At 41.8% G+C, this 18,701-nt stretch overlaps 1 protein-coding gene across 6 annotated transcripts in view; it reads left to right on the top strand.

The window, feature by feature from the left end:
* The window catches only part of utrn (utrophin), a gene marked incomplete at its 3' end in the record, with an annotated part of 307,813 nt that overhangs the window by 72,276 nt on the left and 216,836 nt on the right, over positions 1-18,701 (top strand). For 5 of the 6 annotated variants that reach the window (XM_080024447.1, XM_080024442.1, XM_080024445.1 and 2 more), the window contains 14 exons: positions 317-487; positions 610-810; positions 2,757-2,891; positions 4,809-4,958; positions 6,127-6,288; positions 6,471-6,602; positions 6,820-6,993; positions 8,866-9,021; positions 10,684-10,854; positions 12,141-12,320; positions 12,878-13,006; positions 15,795-15,965; positions 16,057-16,110; positions 16,718-16,873. In XM_080024447.1, the coding sequence (XP_079880573.1) occupies positions 317-487; positions 610-810; positions 2,757-2,891; positions 4,809-4,958; positions 6,127-6,288; positions 6,471-6,602; positions 6,820-6,993; positions 8,866-9,021; positions 10,684-10,854; positions 12,141-12,320; positions 12,878-13,006; positions 15,795-15,965; positions 16,057-16,110; positions 16,718-16,873 (2,142 nt within the window). The remainder of the gene's footprint in view (positions 1-316; positions 488-609; positions 811-2,756; positions 2,892-4,808; positions 4,959-6,126; positions 6,289-6,470; positions 6,603-6,819; positions 6,994-8,865; positions 9,022-10,683; positions 10,855-12,140; positions 12,321-12,877; positions 13,007-15,794; positions 15,966-16,056; positions 16,111-16,717; positions 16,874-18,701) is intronic. The other variant, XM_080024444.1, reaches the window with a different exon arrangement.

The raw sequence follows: 18,701 nt of genomic DNA on the forward strand, positions 1-18,701 counted from the left end.
GGTTTCCACTGTATACTGTATATTTTGAAATTGTGATACAGAATTCCTTCCATAGCTTTCAAGATGTTTATTAGAAAATCTGGTAAGTTAAGACAAAATGCCGGTCTTATTACATAATACAGCGATAATAAAGGTGAAATCGTTTACAATTTCTCACGTTATTACAAAATGCCTTCTTTTGGTCGCTTTAGGCCTATTGATTCTCTCGAAGCCAAACTCATTCATCATCTTTCTATAAGTGAGACATGTTGTCCGTTTAAAACGTTTAAGCAAAGATCTTACATTTGTCTTCATGTCCCCTCTACCCCCCTCCTAGCTGCTGAGCTGGCAGGAGCGGTTGGCGGAGCGCCAGGAGCGGCAGCTAAACCTGAGGAAGGACCTGGCGGAGATGCAGGAGTGGATGGTCCAGGTGGACGACGACTTCCTCATGAGGGACTTTGAGTACAAGACCCCCGAGGACCTGGAGGGGGCGCTAGATGAGATGAAGGTCCCAGACTCACTCTCCATACATGAATAAACATTATGCTCGAATTGGGCATACGCCTTGGGCATCCAAGACTTTATTCAACAACTTCTCTCTCTCTGTCCTGCTTCTTCCCTGTTTCTCAGAGGGCAAAAGAGGATGTGCTACAGAAGGAGGTGAGGGTGAAGATCCTGAAGGACAACATCAATGCGCTGGTGTCTAGGACGGTGCCCCCCGCTGGTGGTGGTGGTGGCAGAGGGCAAGAGCTCACCTCGGAGCTGGGCGGCGTTCTGGCAAACTACCATAAGCTCTGTGACCGTTTCAAGAGCAAGTGCCACACCCTGGAGGTAAAAGTGTGTGTGTGTGTGTGTGTGTGTGTGTGTGTGTGTGTGTGTGTGTGTGTGTGTGTGTGTGTGTGTGTGTGTGTGTGTGTGTGTGTGTGTGTGTGTGTGTGTGTGTGTGTGTGTGTGTCAAAATATTTATCACAGCTCTAATACTTCATTAAACATTCCTTTTTTAGCACAAATGTAGAATTTGAATATTCAAATGAATTCATTTATATTATTAACATATCTTTTCCTTTGTTTCCTTCCTGTTGATTGTGGCACTTTGGCTTTGTACCCTGTGGACATGCTTTGCTGTTGGAAGGCGTTTGGTTTTTTTAGCCGCCTCCAGATACCACAGTGGAGTTGTCAGACATGTTATGTCTCTGTTTACTGTCTGTTTTCCCTGAAGTAAAGTTATGTTTCAATAAGACATTGTTTTCATATTCTATAAATTTGGCTTTTTGTATTTGCCAGAGTGGAACTTAAAGCACCGTATTTAGCATTTATGCTAAGCGTGTGGTTGCTGTGTTAGCTATGTTGCTGTGCACTATTTTTCTAAGCAGGAGCCCTTAAACCCGGCATACTAGTTATTAGGGCTGCCTCCAAATAGTCGACCAAGCGGTAGTTGCCGACAATAGTCATAGTCGTCACATTTTTTCATTGGTCTGTCGGTTGCAGGAAAACAAATAAACAAAAAAAAAAAAACTCCATTCAGGAGCTGCGCCTTGTCAAAATTAACCTATATGGCTGTACCCGTGTATGAAACGTGAGAGGGCTTTTAATTTGAAACATATATTTACAAAAATAAATGTTCAGTCTCCTTGCTGGTTAATCTGAAACATTCAGAAGAATTATCACAGCTTTTGTTGAGCGGCTTTTGCCGGTAATTCCCAGGCGGCAGGTGCGTGTCGTGCAGCTCTGTAAATTAAGTTTGGGTTTTAAAGGTTAGTTCTGAGTTATTGTGTTGGTGTTGCTCATATATTAACAAAATGTTCATTCCCCTTGCTGGTTGTTCCGACCGTCACAGTCAGAATAGGGATGTTCCTAACGACTAATTTCTCAAGTGTTTAAACTTAGACTAGGTGACTCCCCTAAAAGTCTGAAAAATATTGCATATATTATTGTATTTTATATGCCCCGATGAACTTCCCCGTCCCGCGGAGCGAGTAAGCAAGTCTGCGGCCCCGGGAAGCAGTGAGGTCGGGCGGAGGGGCGCTGGGATTCCTGTCCGGGATCCCTGATGGGGAAGGCGCCCCGAGTAACAGATTCTGCGGACCCCGAAAGTGCGCCTGACGAGGGGTCCCTAATGAGGGGACGCAGACCCTGGAAGAACGATCTTCCATATGCCACATTTCAGTGCAAATTATGTTAATATGTAACTTAAATGTGAAAATTAATAAATCATATTAGGGCTGAAAAAGTTAAACCGGTGTAATGTTTAACAGGTCAAATTAACAAGGCCGCTCACTTTGTGTGCGCAATGCTTATAAATTAAACTTCTATTTTAAAGGCTGGTATTAGGTTTTGTATTTATCTGTAATGTAGCACAGTGTTAACAATGTTCGTTATAATATTCTTTCTCAGCCCTGGAACTCAAACCATTTTTTCTGATGTTCAAAAAACCTATATTTAAATAATGAAATTAATATCAATATGTGATGGTTAGTCGACGAATGGCTTTAACTAACGACTAGGAAAGTCTTAAGTCGGGGGCAGCCATACGAGTTATAAAATAATCATTTCAAATCAATATTCTGTGTCAATGTATTATTTTGTTTAGTAAGTAGCTGTGTAATAAGCAAGATAACGTACAGCCAACCGGTCATCATTGCAAAATAACCCCCTTCTGAGCAAGACCTGATCATTTGCGATAACAACCGGCTGGCTGTACATTATCCCCGACTTGTATGTTTCAATAGGATTGTGCACTGAATATTTGGGTGCTTTTTGGGTTAATTTGCTTCCAGGAGGTGTGGTCGTGCTGGATGGAGCTACTGCAGTACCTGGAGGTGGAGCAGGGCTGGCTCAACTCCCTGGAGGAGAAGGTCCGGGCCACAGAGAACCTCCCGGAGAACACAGAGGCAGTCAACCAGGCTCTAGAGGTAGAAACCCCAAACTAAACTCAATACCTTATCCTTAATCTTATTTTCTGGTTCCTCCTTTTTCACTCAGATTTTCTGGTTCCTCTCTTATTTTCTGGTTCATTCAGTTCCTCTCTGATTTCCTGGTTCTTCTCTTATTTTCTGCTTCCTCTCTTATGCCCCTTTCCCACTGCACCAAAAACCTGGTAACAACTGCTAACATCCAGCATTTGTCATTAGTGGGAAAGGAAAAGAAGGTTTCCTGTCCTGGGTCAAATGACCCTGCAATATACCCGGGTTTTATCAGGCTCCACGTCTGATCAGCTCTAATTTCAACAGGACACCCGGGTTGACCCGCTAATTTTGGCCCCTTTACTAGCACGATGCGATGCGCGTTGGAGTTGCGGACATTGGTGCGGTATCATCCCACCATTTAATTTCATCCCGCCGAGCTCTGAGCCACTCCAGCACCGCCCCAAGCCGGTCCCCACTCCCCCCCGCCGAAGGAGCGGTGCGCAAGTGCGCACTGGCAGCATGGAGGCATGCCGCCATGTGAACGATACGATTCTTTTGAACGGCTAAAAAAAAAGATTTTTTTCCAAGTTTTACAGAATTATGTTGTTCGTTTAAGTTGCTGTCTCCTCTACTGTTTTATTCCCAATCGCACTGGAACCATGACACGGCCCCTTTTCCGACGTGTTTGTGACATTGAACGTGACACACTAGAAAAAAATGGCATTTCTCCAGGCGATGGGAAAGGTGTCAATTGCCTAAAATTTGCGGGTAAAAAAAACTGGGTAATCTTGGTGTGAAAACGGGATTAGTCTGTACTTCCTCTTTTATGTTCTTGTTTTAATGTCTCTGATATGTCTTCATCCTCTAGTCCTTCTTCCCATCCTCCATCTTGTCTTGTTGCTATATGGGTGCTGGGCCTGCAGCCAGTGTCAGGTTCACTCTGATCACACTCTAAACCCTTGCAGACGTTCATGCTCCCTGTCCTCTCTCACGTTTCCTGATGTTCTTTTTTGTCTTCGCTTTCTGCTCTTCTTCCACTACTGCTGCTCTCCCATTTTCTATCTCTCTATTTCTGTCTTTCTATCTTTCAGCCTCTCTCTCACTTCATCCTTCTTCACTTCCATTCCTCTTTCTCTGCTCAACTACAGTTCTTTCTCTGTCATGTCCCTATTTCTGTCTCCATCTTTCAGTCTTCTGCTCATCTGCACTACCCTCTCTTTTTTTTATATTTTTCTGCTCTCTTTCTATCTGTCTTTCTTTCTCTCCGGCTGTGTCCTAATCAAAGAACCCCCTAGGCTCTGTCTGTCTGTCTCTTGTTTCTCTCTCTGTCTCTCTCTCTCTTTCCCCCTCCAGGGAAGGAAAAAGGACATTTTATGACCCGACAAACACTGAGCTCTCTCTTCCCGTCCCTCATTTGCCATCTCCTGTTTCACTCGTATCAGTTCTATCTAGTCTCCATCTATTTCTATGGATATTTTTAAATGTTCTCTTTCTGTGTTAGCACTCTGTTTTTAAATGTTGCTTGTTTTTTTTTCTTAAGTCTATATTTATTATACTTATTTATTTTATTTTTGTTATTTAGTGTATACATTTTTATCTTTGTTTTTATTTTATTAATTTATTAAAAATGTAATCAATTTATTTCAATATTTTAAATTGTTTTTCCCTCCTGGGATCAGTCTCTAAGGCTTGGGCTCAGACTCCTCAGGTAGCTTCACCTTTCTCGGATGGATGGATGGATGGATGAATTCTGTGTGGTTTCTTTTAACACATTCGTGACTTGCATTGCTTGTTCTCCTTTTTCCACATTGTCATTTTCATTACATTTTCTTTAAATGCCTTTCCATCGACTCATCTACATTTCCATCTCTGTGTTGTTATTTGTCTGGACTCCTAACCATGTCTCTCGCTCTCTCTCTCTAGTCTCTGGAGGGCGTGCTCCGCCACCCAGCAGACAACAGGACTCAGATCAGGGAGCTGGGTCAGACCCTGATAGACGGAGGCATTTTGGACGAGCTCATTAGCGAGAAACTCGAGGCCTTCAATGCCCGCTACGACCAGCTCAGCCACCAGGTTTGTGTGTGTTATTTTTTCTCTCTCGCTCTCTCTCCCTGAGTTGGGCTCTCAGTCATGCATGATTGTCCATAGTTAATTATGATTAATTGCAGATTTTTTTATCTGTTCAAAATGTACCATAAAAGGATATTTTTCAAGTGTTTACTACTCTTATTAACATGGGAGTGGAAGAATATGTTTGCTTTATGCAAATGTGTGTTTATTGGAAATCAATTTACAACCCAAAAGAATGACAAATATTGTCCAGAAACCCTCAAAGGTGCTGCACCCCTCTATATATCTGTGTGTGTGTGTGTGTGTGTGTGTGTGTGTGTGTGCGTGTGCGTCTGTGTGTGTGTGTGTGTATATATATATATATATATATATATATATATATATATATATATATATATATACACACGCACACACAGATCTTATCTAGTGTTAGGAGAGGGGCCATGCCATGTAGGAACACAGGAACATCCCTGATTTAGGCCCGCCCAAAAAAGTCAGGACCACAAAAACTGTTTAGCAATTTAACTCCATAATTTATACTACGTAGTTCAGTGTTTTTACATGTTTTAAGCAATTACTTTCTGACATGTTGTAAACGTGTGTTCTGGCTCGGTTTTTATTTTAGATCTATTTATTTTTGTTTATTTCCTACATGTATAAAACAATTTTTAAACACAACTGAGTTAAGAGACTGTCCATTCTGTTCCCAAAAAAAACACATGCCTCCCCTACCCATTGCTTTCCGTTGCTATGGGACTTAATTTGGTAAACTTTTTTGTGTAAATACTTGTTAAAGTATTTATGGGGGAAAAAATAAAAAAAACGGGAGACCGCATTTGCCACATTACATTGCGTTCTATGCCTATGGAATATCCAGTGTTTCCAGTGTTTAATCATAATGGCGGAAGAATCAGATTAGGATAGGAAAACACTTTTTATTCCAGTGGCGGTGTGGTGTATGCCTCTTCCATTTGTTCCACATTGACAGGCTAGGAAAACAGCCTTTTTAGGTGAAATTTAAATTCGGAATAGTTCTGTAATATCTGGGGGGGGGTCCTGTTCCGGGTAGTATTTCTTGGTCGGTTCCAATCTTATTTTAGTCACCCGTGAAGACCTCTAATTAGAACACTGCCATTCTGATAAATAGCTGCTGTGTCCATCTGTCCTCCAGGCAGTGAACCGGCAGATGGGCTTAGAGCAGCAGCTCCAGACTCTGCGGGACAATGGACACGCCCTACAGAACCTGCAGGATGCCCTGAACCAGCTGGACCTCACCCTGACCTCCTATCTCACCGACCGCATAGACGCCTTCCAGCTGCCCCAGGAGGCTCAGGTACTCAGACACATGCATATGTTCTCCTGGAGCTGCCCTGGGGTTCCTGAATGCTCCAGGAAGTTCACAGAGCTTTCTGGAGGTTCATAGAGTCTCATGTAGGTTCCCGGATGCTCCCAGTCCACAGGAGGCCTCTGGAGGCTCCTGGAGATTCCTGAATGTTCTATCTGGTCTCCTTGCAGAACATCGGAGCGGAAATCACGGCTCACGAGGTGACGGTAGAAGACATGAGGAGGAGGAACGTGGCCAACCTGCCCCCCGCTATCGCAGAGGGCAAGTCATCCCGCGGGGGCACCATGTTGGACCAGTTGCAGGTACCACCTCCATGCCCCCTAATGGACAAGACCCGGGAGTACAATCCCTGGTTTTTGCACCCCAGGACCTTCTTCTACCTTGCATTTGCACTGCATTGAGTGAGAAGAGTCCCAATGAAGTTGAAGTTCTGAAGAGTATATTAATTTACCTAATTCAAGCTTGTAGTGAAAATGTCTTAAAGTTGTGATACATCCATTTTGCTCCACCTTTCCGCAGAGGAAGCTGAGGGAGATCTCCACCAAGTACCAGCTCTTCCAGAAGCCGGCCAACTTCGAGCAGCGTATGCTGGACTGCAAGAGGGTTCTGGACGGAGCTAAGGCCGAGCTGCACATCCTGGACATCCGGGACATGGAGCCCGAGAAGATCCAGGCCCATCTCAGTGGATGCATGGTAAATTTATCTTGTTTAAAGTAGAAATCCATGAGATCATATTGTTACAGTTCCATATTTTACACTTTTATATGCCAAATGCAGTGCTTCACACCAGATTTATCCACCTCGCACACGCGCAGTTGAGAATTTTATATCAACAACGTAACGTGTGACCCCCAGTGCCCATGTGCTAGGGCTGAAAGATTTGGAAAAATAATTACGACTTTTTAGATCTATATTGCTATTCAGTATGTTTTTTTTTTTTTTAATTCCTTATCTCCAGTATTATTCACAAAACACAAGCAATACATATTTCTATAGTATGACCAACACAACATTGGATACTCTCAACATGTATACTGCTCTCTCCTGTAGGCCAGGCCTATGTGTTATGATGAAATTAGATGAATTGATGCATGAATTGAGATAAATAACGATGAATAACATCTTTAACTATTTAATTTAAAAAATAAAAACTTTCAATCACAGTAGAATATTGACTGATTGATTTAACTTCAAGCCTTGTAATTGTTAGAATCTTAAAATTAAAATTTGAAAAAGATATGCAGTGTTTTAGCAGAAATGTAATATTTTTTATGAAAAATGTTTCTTTGCATACGTCCACATACATCCTCTTTGTGCGCGCAAGTGAACTAGCTTTGTCCTCCGTGTGCACGGAAGTGCAGTTGCAGGCAAACTTATGTTGATTCAATTAAAAGGTTAATAAAAAACAAGAACAAACAGATGCAGTTTTCTAGAAGAAGAGTGTTCCGGGCTCTGCCAGCAGCACATGCCCAGGGATGGAGCACCATCGCTACATTGCGATGTCGGTTTGAATTTGATTGATAACAATAATTAATCATATGGGACTCTGGGCTCTGTTCCTTCATATCTTCTCACTTAGCAAGAAGAAAAAAAAACCTCTCCTTCCACGAAGGAGAGAGAGGTTCCTTCCACTTAGGCTCGCAACGTAGGGGAAAAGCTGCTTTGGACACTTGTGGAGTATGGGGTCTTGTCAGTGATCCCTTTTGACTGCAAGTAACAGTTACAGAAATGAGCAACACTACAGGGAACCGGCTTTGGTACCCCTAGCTTCTGTGTATCAGTTCAAGCGATTGGATCCGCTCCAGTTATCCTACACATCGTTTTACATCGGGGGAAAGCAACAACAGAGCGGAGAACTGAGCCGACGAGGCTACATTACAGGTAGGTAAACTGGCTGCCGGCACAGTGCGTGTGTGCGTGTTCACGCAAGTGGTGCACATACAACTGATGATGCCATATCCCAGGCCTACAAGACTAAGGCCTGTCTTCCTCCTGCTGGCATTGGGGGCCATTCTTACAAAGGTGTTGCCACAACGTGGGCAGCTTTGAAGGGCGTGCGATTGAAAGACATCTGCACTCCAGCTACTTGGGCGTCCCCCTGTACGTTCTCCAGGTACTACCAGGTCAACATCGCCACTTCCAGTGCCATAGGAGCAGCTGTTCTACCAGGGCCGTCAACAGATTAGGTGAGGTGCGGTGGTTCCTTCTGACCTTGTTGGTATCAGTCATCCAGCACTGCCTGAAGCACTGCCTCTGGCGGTCAGTAAGAATGAAATAGAACGAGAGTTATTTGTGTAACGACGGTTCTATGAATTCCGGATGACCGCATGAGTTCTGTCACTCGGAACCTTGGCAAGAAGATTCCGTAGGAACAGATCCCAGAGTCCCATGTGATTATATAGGGGCGGTACATGGGTACCGAGGGTCACAGATGACTTTGTTGATGTAAAATTCTCGACTGTGCGTGTGCGAAGTGGGTAAATCCTGTTTGAAGCGCTGCCTCTGGCGGTCATCCAGAATTCATAGAACCGTAGTTACATACGTAACTCTTGTTTCCCTGTCCAGGATCTGTACAAGCAGCTGAGCGAGGTAAAGCTTGAGGTGGAGACGGTGATTAAGACCGGGAGGCAGATCGTCCAGAAGCAGCAGACGGAGAACCCCAAGGCCATGGATGAGCAGCTGACGGCCCTTAAACTGCTCTACAATGACCTGGGAGCACAGGTAGACCAGCTTTAAAGATTTTGAGGTCTAAAGATATAAAGACCAGCTAGAGAAGATTGGATGAATGGATGGATGGATGGATAGGATAGATATAACAAGATTATGGATATTACGAGGTGGATAGATATTACTGTGTGGATAGATATTATTAGATGGATAGGTATTATTTGATAGAAAGATAAATAGATGGATACTTAATTCATCCCCAGGGGAAAATTGTGGGGTCAAAGCAGCTCTCATCCAAAATAGGCAGTAATAATAACTAAGTAATAAAGAAAAGAAAATAGCAACATACCTTAAAATCGAAGAATTTGCCAAAAGAGAAAAAATGTCAATGCACAATGAACCTAAAAATGTAAAAAAAATTAATAAACCAAAAAATTAGACCATTCCTTGAGAAATTGGCAGATGTGAGCTGGCCCGTCTGTGTGTGATGTGTATTGTTCTAATTATTAATAATGAATTTATTAACGTTTTATTATCATTTATTTTTATTAACAGATAATATTTTATTTATTATAGAGCACATTAATGTGCAAGTCAACTGAATGATTGGTCAAAAAATAATAAATGGTACCACTTAGATATAAAAATTAATTGTGAGATGAGAAGTTGATGAATAGTTTGATGCATTATTTTTCCAAATTAAGTAAGAATCGTGGAAGTTAGTGACTCTCTCAGAGTTGGTAGAGCCCGATGATTAAGCTTTTACAATGATTTTGTGTGGGGCCACGCTCTGTCTAAACTTGTATTCAAACCAAAGAACTATAAACGCTAGTAGCAAGAGTTTTCCTTTGTGTGTAAGTAGAAAAAATATCTACATTATCATTATCTACTTATGAACTCTGTAAGATTTGATTTATAATCTTTGTATGCAACATTGTGAGAGCTGTCATCGCATAGGAATGTTGGTCAGAATGTCTGGTTTAACATATTTATGAAACAATAAATATAAACTTAAAAATGTATAAAAAGCAATAAAATTAAACCATGAAAATAAATGATAAACAAGAAAATTCTGTGACAAACCTAAATATTAACTAGAGGATAGAAAAAAAAAATCACTTTGCAATAAACATAATTAATAATCTAATAAACAAAAGCAAAATACACCTAACAATATCCAGAAAAAAATTGGGGTTTTTGGACCGATATTGCTCATTTATAATAGATGTGTGTATCTCAGTCCCGCAATGCTGTACACTAAATTTGGTATTGATACAGTCAAAATCCAAAAAAGTATATTCACATTACTGGTTTTCACATAATGCAAATTTGCAAAAAGAGCCTTTTTTTTGTATACCACATTGAGCTGGACTTTTCAAGTAAATCGAAGTCACGGTGTGAGGGGCGTGGCCTTTACAAAATTGCGCTTTTGGGCCTTAATTACAGCGCCATCATCTGGCCGATTGGGCTAATGTTACTTGGGAAGCATTTGCACATCATTTCCAGTTATTGGGCCAGGTTTCATGTTCCTAACTCATTCTAGTTCACAGCAATTTGAGACCCGGCATAAGACAACAAAGATGAAGAATAAAGCAGCAAGAAAACAATAGGGTTCTACACCGTTGGGTTTTGCACCCTAATAATAAAACATTCTAACCAATATATAATTAAAATAGGTCAGTTTGCCATCATGCTTCTGGTTCTGGTTTTGTCCAGGTGACTGAGGGGAAGCAGGATCTGGAGAAGGCTCTGTCCCTTTCCCAGAAGTTCCACCAGGAGAGCGCTGCCCTGCAGGCCTGGCTGAGCAGCAACGAGGAGACACTGCAGCAGAAGAACAGCTCTGGGGACATGCCAGCCGACGTGGATGCTGAGGTGGCCTGGGCCAACGTGAGTCCATAATGGAATAAACATCCAGGAGGTTGGGTGGAGGAGAAAAATGGATTAAGTTTCTTGTGATGGATAAAACTATTGGTTTATCAAGACATTATGGCATTGAGGATCAGAAACATGTTTTATATTAATAACGAGCCCTAATTTGAACACACATGCTTTCATCTTCGTTCAAACATAGAAAGTAAAGTGCGTATGCAAGTTTTGAACTACCGAAGGTTCAAAGGGTTAACTAGGAAAAAGTGTTAAATAAAAAATGACGGTGCTCAAAATGTATAGCGTTGTGTTAGTGTTATGAACGTGTTTAATGTATTATTGTGTTATAAGTATAATACTGTTATGTGTTAACATATTATCAACTAATTAATTGGATCCCCTTTTGTAATTGTTCCGATTTTTTTTTATTCTCAGAATTTTGGGGGTTAAGAGTGTGCAGAACAGGATGCCTGCTAGAGCTATGGACACGGTTGAGGTGTTGTTAGAACCGGGACGTCACAGACATCTCGTGGTTCAAGTTTCGTCCAAATCGATCCAGATATGGAACAGAAAATAGTGAAAAACCAACAAAATTAGCTGAACATTTGTGCTTCACTGACACGTTTATGTTGGAAAACCTTCGATTAGGTAATGGAAAGAGATTAGTTTTAGAATAAGATGCTTTGTGACATTATCCAATTTGCCATAAATGTGCAGGTTGTGGTTCTGAATGTTCATTCGCGTTGTGTGCAGTGCTTGGTGTAGCGTGAATCGCTACACCAAGTGGTTAGAGATTACAAACTAGGCGTCGTACCTGATAGATGTCGGTGGGGCTTCGATTGATATTTGATCTCTTTTGTCTTTTTGTAAATTAAGAGATTGTATTCCGATATAACCCTGTGCTAGATGCAGAGTTTTGATTCTCCTTACTTTGCTGGATTCGCGGAAGTGGTAAGATAGAAAATCAACAAGTGCATGATGAGTTCATATTCTCCGAACAAATTGTATGGTAGTATCCTGAAAATTGCAAGTAATCAAGTAAATGAATATATCCACAGAAACTCGTGACAACCTCAAGTCAAGTCCACCCGACTGGGAATAATTGATGCATTCATGTACTAGGAACACGTCCGAGACCTAGAACCGTGAAATTCTAAATAGCCACAGAAAGATGCCTCAAAATGTATTGCTGCCTGCAGCAATATTCAATATTATTATTGTTATTTTGCTATTAACACATTTTTCATAACACACATGTTGTATTAACACCTATGTTGTTATTAACTGATATTTCTCCCACCACCCAGGGCCTGCTGAAGGAGACGGAGCGACGGAAGGCGGACCTGGCCTCCCTGATGGAGACCAGCGCAGGGCTGCAGACCCTGGTGGAGGCCAGCGGAGCTCAGCTGGACCAGAGGCTCTGTGGACTCAACGAGACCTGGGGACGGGTCAGGACCTGGACCGAAGACTGGCTCAGTGCTGTGCTGGTTAGGACTAAGCTAAAAAAACAATGTCTCACTACGTATTTAAATGGGACTACATAGATATAGATAGATATATATAGTCTTATTATAGTATGAATTGTGCTTTACCAAATTGAAGTTTGAACTTGTGCTCTGTAGTGAGGACTTCTCATCATGTAAATAAAAGGGAATTTGGTTCTTGTTTGAATTAGGAACGGGGACCAGAGAACATTTTACTAAACATGTGGTAAAGTTAATAGGTTGAACTGAAGTTTGGGGGGGGTGGGCGACACGAGACTGTTTATGAATTCAAAATCCCATATGAACTAAAATATGGTATCATTAATAACTGAATTATGTTTATTGCAATATGATTACATCTTAATTTCATGATCACTGAAAGGTGATGATAAAATGTAATTATTTCCCCCGTCCCAGCATATTTTATATTTAATAGTTGATTTCTTCCTAGCCCCAGCAAATCATTTTTAGAAGAATGATAGATTTCCTTGTAGCAAAAAGGGACAATCGCATGCAAACAACAGAAAAGTGAGATTTTTTTGGGGATTTGTCCCCCTCAGAGCCACCAGAATGAGGTGGAGATCTTCGACGAAAACCTGGCCCACATCAGCACCTGGCTCTACCAGACCCAGATCCACCTGGACGAAGTTGAGAGGCTGCCCCCTGCTGACCGGGAGAAGGTGGTGCAGGTAAGAAGGGGTTAGGTGGAGTTAGTTTTTCTCAATTGCTTAGACATAATTCTGGAACAACTCACCATTTTCTCAAACCTTCACATACAATTTTAAAAACTCAGACCCAACGGTACAGACATCTAACATCTGGGTCCCAAATGAAACTTTGCCGCCAGACAATACACACAAGCTGTCCAAAACACAGGCTTCATGACTGTTTGTTACACACTGGAGGGATTAATTCAAAACACTGCTCCCAAAATATTTAGAATAGGTTTTCAGAGAAATAATTTAGAACTTCATAAAGTCAAAACACTGACTATCGAGATTATGTTTTCAGTAACACCCTTGGGAGAGAAATTCAAAACCGTACTGTAGTAAATATCTCTTACATCAGAGGGCAAGGGAATACTACTGTATATGCTGTTTTGATAAAAAAAACCTGACCTTTGAAATGTCACACTGACAAAACATGCACAGTAAAATACCCATTTCCAAAAGCTTTATTTCAAAATGCAGCAAATGTACAGGTTACTCAGCATCAGCGCCTTGAGGGGATGCATTCAGCATTTTTTTATTATACTTTTAATTAAATAGTTGTTGTATTATATTACAATACATGCTGATACAATATTGTTTCATTGACATACATATGACAAAATGACATAGTAGTGTTAATGTCATCCCCTTGTGTTAGCCTATTTATTGACCCTGCCATTCTGATTGGTGTGTTAACAATTCTGAGGCTTAGTTTGTGCACCTGTAGAAAGGTGTGATCCTTGAGTTTAGGTTGTGATGACATGAGTTAATTATATTGAGCATGTGTTTGTTCTGAATGTACATACACCGATCAGCCACAACATTAAAACCACTGACAGGTGAAGTGAATAACATTGATAATCTCGTTCCAATGGCACCTGTCAAGGGGTGGGATATATTAGGCAGCAAGTGAACAGTCAGTTCTTGAAGTTGATGTTTTGAAAGCTGGAAAAATGGGCAAGTGTACAGATCTGTGCCACTTTGACAGGGGCCAAATTGTTCTGGCTAGATGACTAGGTCAGAGCATCTCCAAAACAGCAGGTGTTGTGTGGTGTTCCCAGTATGCAGTGGTGAGTACCTACCAAAAGTTGTCCAAGGAAGGACAACTGGTTAACTGGAGACAGGGCTCATTAATGTGGGGAGCAAAGGCTAGCCCGTCTGGTCCAATCCCACAGAAGAGCAACTGTAGCACAAAAAGGTTAATGCTGGCTATGATAGAAAGGTGTCAGAACACACAGTGCATTGCAGCTTGCTGCGCATTAGGCTGTGTAGCCGCAGACCAGCCAGAGTGCCCATGCTGACCCCTGTCCACAGCCGAAAGCCCCTACAATGGGCACGTGAGCATCAGGACTGGATCATGGAGGAAGGTGGCCTGGTCTGATGAATCATGTTTTCTATAAAATCATGTTGGATGGCTGGCTGCATGTGCAACGTTTACCTGGGGAAGAGATGACACCAGGATGCATTATGGGAAGAACGCATGGCGGCGAGGCAGTGTGATGCTCTGGGCAATGTTCTGCTGGCAAACCGTGTTTCCTGGCATTCATGTGGATGTCACTTTAACACGTACCACCTACCTAAACATTGTTGCAGACCAAGTACACCTCTTCATGGCAACGGTATTCCCTGATGGCGGTGCTCTCTTTCAGCAGGATAATGCGCCCTGCCACACTGCAAAAATTGTTCTGAAAGCTGCTTTCGCAAATGCACTCCGGACAATATCTGGATAATCAGGTTCGGATGTTGTCCGTAGTTATCCTTTCACACATGTAGCTCACAACAGATTGTCTGTGTGAGATGCATTTACACTTACCTGGAAATACTTGGTTTAGACGAGGGGCGCACGCAAGATGGCAGACGAGGCTACAGACTTGTCTTTTTTTGCATTGATACTCCATGTATTTGGACGTAATATAAATGAAAGAGTGGAGAAGAATATAGAGGAAAGCAGAGAGGAGTAGGAAGCAGCTACGCTGGCGCATGATAGAAGTCATCATCACGCGACATGCCCACTCGCTCGCTGTGAATGCTTCGGACAATAACCTGCTCTGTTCACATATACCCCTCAATTGGACATTATGTGGACTTTGTACTAGTGTGCTGGCTGGGTAAAGTCAGGGTAATGTCAGGTCCAAATGATTCGGACCATTTGCTTTCACACATACAGCTCCTCCAGGTAATATCCGGATTATTTCAGGGTTGCAGTGCATGTGTGAAAGCAGCTAAAGATTCCAAATTCCCAAGATTTCAATCCGATCGAGCATCTGTGGGATGTGCTGGAACAACCAGCCCGATCCATAGAGACCCTACCTCGCAACTGACACAACTTAAAGGATCTGCTGCATCTTGGTGCCAGATACCATAGGACACCTTGAGAGGTCTTGTGGATTCCATGCCTAAATGGGTCAGAGCTGTTTTGGTGGCAGGAGGGGCACCTACACAATATTTGGCAGGTGGTTTTAATATTGTGGCTGATTGGTGTATGGTGCAATGACTTATTTATTTGACCTCTTTTGTGTAAGGTTTTGCAGAAAGCTATTTGATATTTGAAACGTGTGTGGAAACAGGTGAATAGTGTTTATGGTTATGGGAGAGTGTGTGTATTTGAGAATGGCGTAAGGGTATGGGTTTTTGTGCTCCAGGAACCAGTATGTAAATGGGAGTGGTCGGTATAAATAAATGGATACATCCAAAGGTCCTGGTTATGAACCCCCCTTTTTCAAAATATAACAAAGACAGTTTTACACATTGTGGTGTTTTTGAGCAGCGCATGCAGGAGGAGCAGCAGGAGCTTATGCTGCGGGTGGACAGCGTTAGGGAGCAAGCAGTGATCCTGATGACCAGCAGGGGGCAGGCATGCAGGGACCTGGTGGAGCCCAAGCTGGACGAGCTCAACAGAGACTTCCACAAGGTCTCCCAGCACATCAACACGGCCAAGGTAGATCCAGGAACACAACCAGATCATGATAAAGAGGTTATGATTAAATAAATGACTGAAATTTGACCCATTGTCTCTTTTCCCCTTATAGATGATCAGCAGTCTGGAGCCTGGTGCAGTGGAGATGCTGCTGCACTCACCTCAGGTACAGTACAATGGAAGTACCACTTTAAATCTAGCCAAGTTCTTTAAAGAGCACCTAGTATGAAAACCCCCACTTTTTCAGTGCTTGTGTACATACATTTGGGTTTCTGATGGGCCTACTAACACACAAACTGTGAAATAAGACTACCCAGTCAGTTTTTTATGAGCTGCCAATTTCATAAAACATACGATTAAACAAGCCATTCAGATTTGTCTACCAAGTCTACGTCATATTGCGTCTCCTTAGAATTATAACTAAGCCCCTCCTGAGTAACTCCACCCATGGCTTGAGTGACACTGCTAGTGGGTTCGTTGGCTAAGAGCTTAGCTAAGAGCTAAGCATGGGAAGTGCTCTGTTGTTGACTGCACAGAGCACCACAAGTCTATTAAATTAAAGAGGAACTTATACCATCTGTCTGTGACAAAACTGCAGATGATGGAAATGTAAGTGTTTCAAAAATAATTGTGTATTGTCTGTAACATTGATCCGCTTAGCGGATCCTTGTTGGAACAAACTTTTACACGAGGCCTTGTAGATCTTATATGAGTGAAGATTGAGCAACTGGATTGCTTACTTCTCGGCTCAAAAGTGTTGTGCTGTCTCCCAGCAGGCCCTGCAGAGCCAGCAGACCCAGGTAGAGGCTGCTGGACCTCCAGTCGGAGGCTGGACCCCAGGGGATTTCCAGGACCTCCAGGTTCAGATCCAGCATGTACTGAGGACTTTGCAGCAGCAGGGTCCAGCGCACGTCCTGGATGACGACAAGGTTCACACAAACACTTCAGTACTTTGTTAAAGGGATCCTATCCATTGATTATGTTCCGAATCAACTTTGCTTAATTAACTTTGTTTACCAATGTACTTGCTGAAACTATTGATAGCTATTGTTGTTTACCACACAATACCATTATATAATGATTGTAGAGTCGGCAGTTGCTCACTAGGAATCATGATATTGTATTCTATGGTTGTAACGTTACAATTTTAATTTTAACATTAATAGGAGCACTCTGCTGTGTAAAAACAAACTTCTATTCTTTATTATTAGTATTACTATTAATAATAATAATAATAATAATAATAATAATAATAATAATAATAGCTTTATTTATATAGCAACTTTAAAAACACAGTTTACAAAGTGCTTTGACAGATGAAATAAAAGCGTGCTCCGATCAGGAATTGAAAAGGCAAAGGAACATTGATAAACAGGAATTAAATTCATTCATTAGATTGAAAAAGCGGATAAAGAGACAATAATAATAAATAAATAAAATTTCCTAATAAGAAATATAAATCAAAAGGAAAACACTTAAAATAAATAAGTTAATAAAAAAATTGAAATAAAATAAATAAAGGGGGCAACATCACATTAAAGCACATCTATAAGAATAGGTTTTGAGAAGTGATTTAAAATAAGTCACGGATTCTGCCGGCCGTATCTCCTCAGGCAGGTCGTTTCAAAGCAGAGGGGCCCCTGACAGAAAAGACACGGTCACCTTTAGTTTTAAGTCTAGACTTTGGAAGAACGGCCCCGCCTGAGGATCTGAGGCTGCGTACTGGCTCATGGGGGCGCCATATCATTTTATGTAGCTGAAGTCAGACCCAGCCAAGCTTTAAAAGTGATCAGTAAATTCTGAAAGTTGATTCTAAACCGACAGGGAGCCAATGGAGAGAAGCCAGGGTTGTGGTAGTAACTAGTTGGATGCGGGAGAGTGACTTTTGGAGAGTCATTAAGCGCTTACAGAGTTAAACTTGGATAAGCATTACATCCTTGACTACAAATCTCAAGGAGTGTCACGTCTAGATGTCGAGCTGTGTTATCAGAGTTTATGACGCTGTGCACACACACAAACACACACACATTCACAGAATCCGACCAATCCACAGCAAGGTCAGCGTACCAGCTACGAAGCTGGTTTCTTTTTGGCCACTTTTTATGGCTCTACTCCACTTCGAGCAATGTTTTTATTTTTTTATTTTTTAACCTTTAGAACTATCTTAAAAAATGTAACATACCTCAACAACTATTACAAGTCTTTTGTTCCCATTTAATGAAAGGAATTACAAAAAAATTACTTTGTCTGGACTCAAATCAGACACAAAAGACGGTTCTTTTTTTTTTTTTTTTTAACCTGTGCTGTCAGCATTCTTGGCATACAACATGGAGTATTTGTATGCCATTGCATCATGGACAGAGTTAATCTGCAAGTGGTGTTCAAGTATCGACTTGCAGTGCAACTCTGTTCATCCTTTAATCATCAAGAACTGTTGGGCCCCCACGCCCACCCTTGCAAGTGCGAGGCCCGCCCCTTCCAGCCACGAGCCCCGAGCATCCATCCACGTAGTCGAGTGTGCTCAGCGCAGGGCACCTGGATGTCAGGGAGGGCCATAGAAAAGGTGTTGTTACAAATAAGCTTCCACAGGTTGATATCGGTGGAAACAGAGAGGTCTCTTTCCCATTCCATGGTAGGTAAAGATAAAGTGTCATCTGTTTTTAATAAAAGTTTGTATATTTTGGAGAAGGGATATTTTTTAATTACCTATATGTTCAATCATCGGAGGTGGTTGTAGGATGTTGTTCCTCAATTTTT

The sequence above is a fragment of the Zeus faber genome (genome assembly GCF_960531495.2).
Source record: "Zeus faber genome assembly, chromosome: 2".
NCBI classification, from domain to species: domain Eukaryota; kingdom Metazoa; phylum Chordata; class Actinopteri; order Zeiformes; family Zeidae; genus Zeus; species Zeus faber.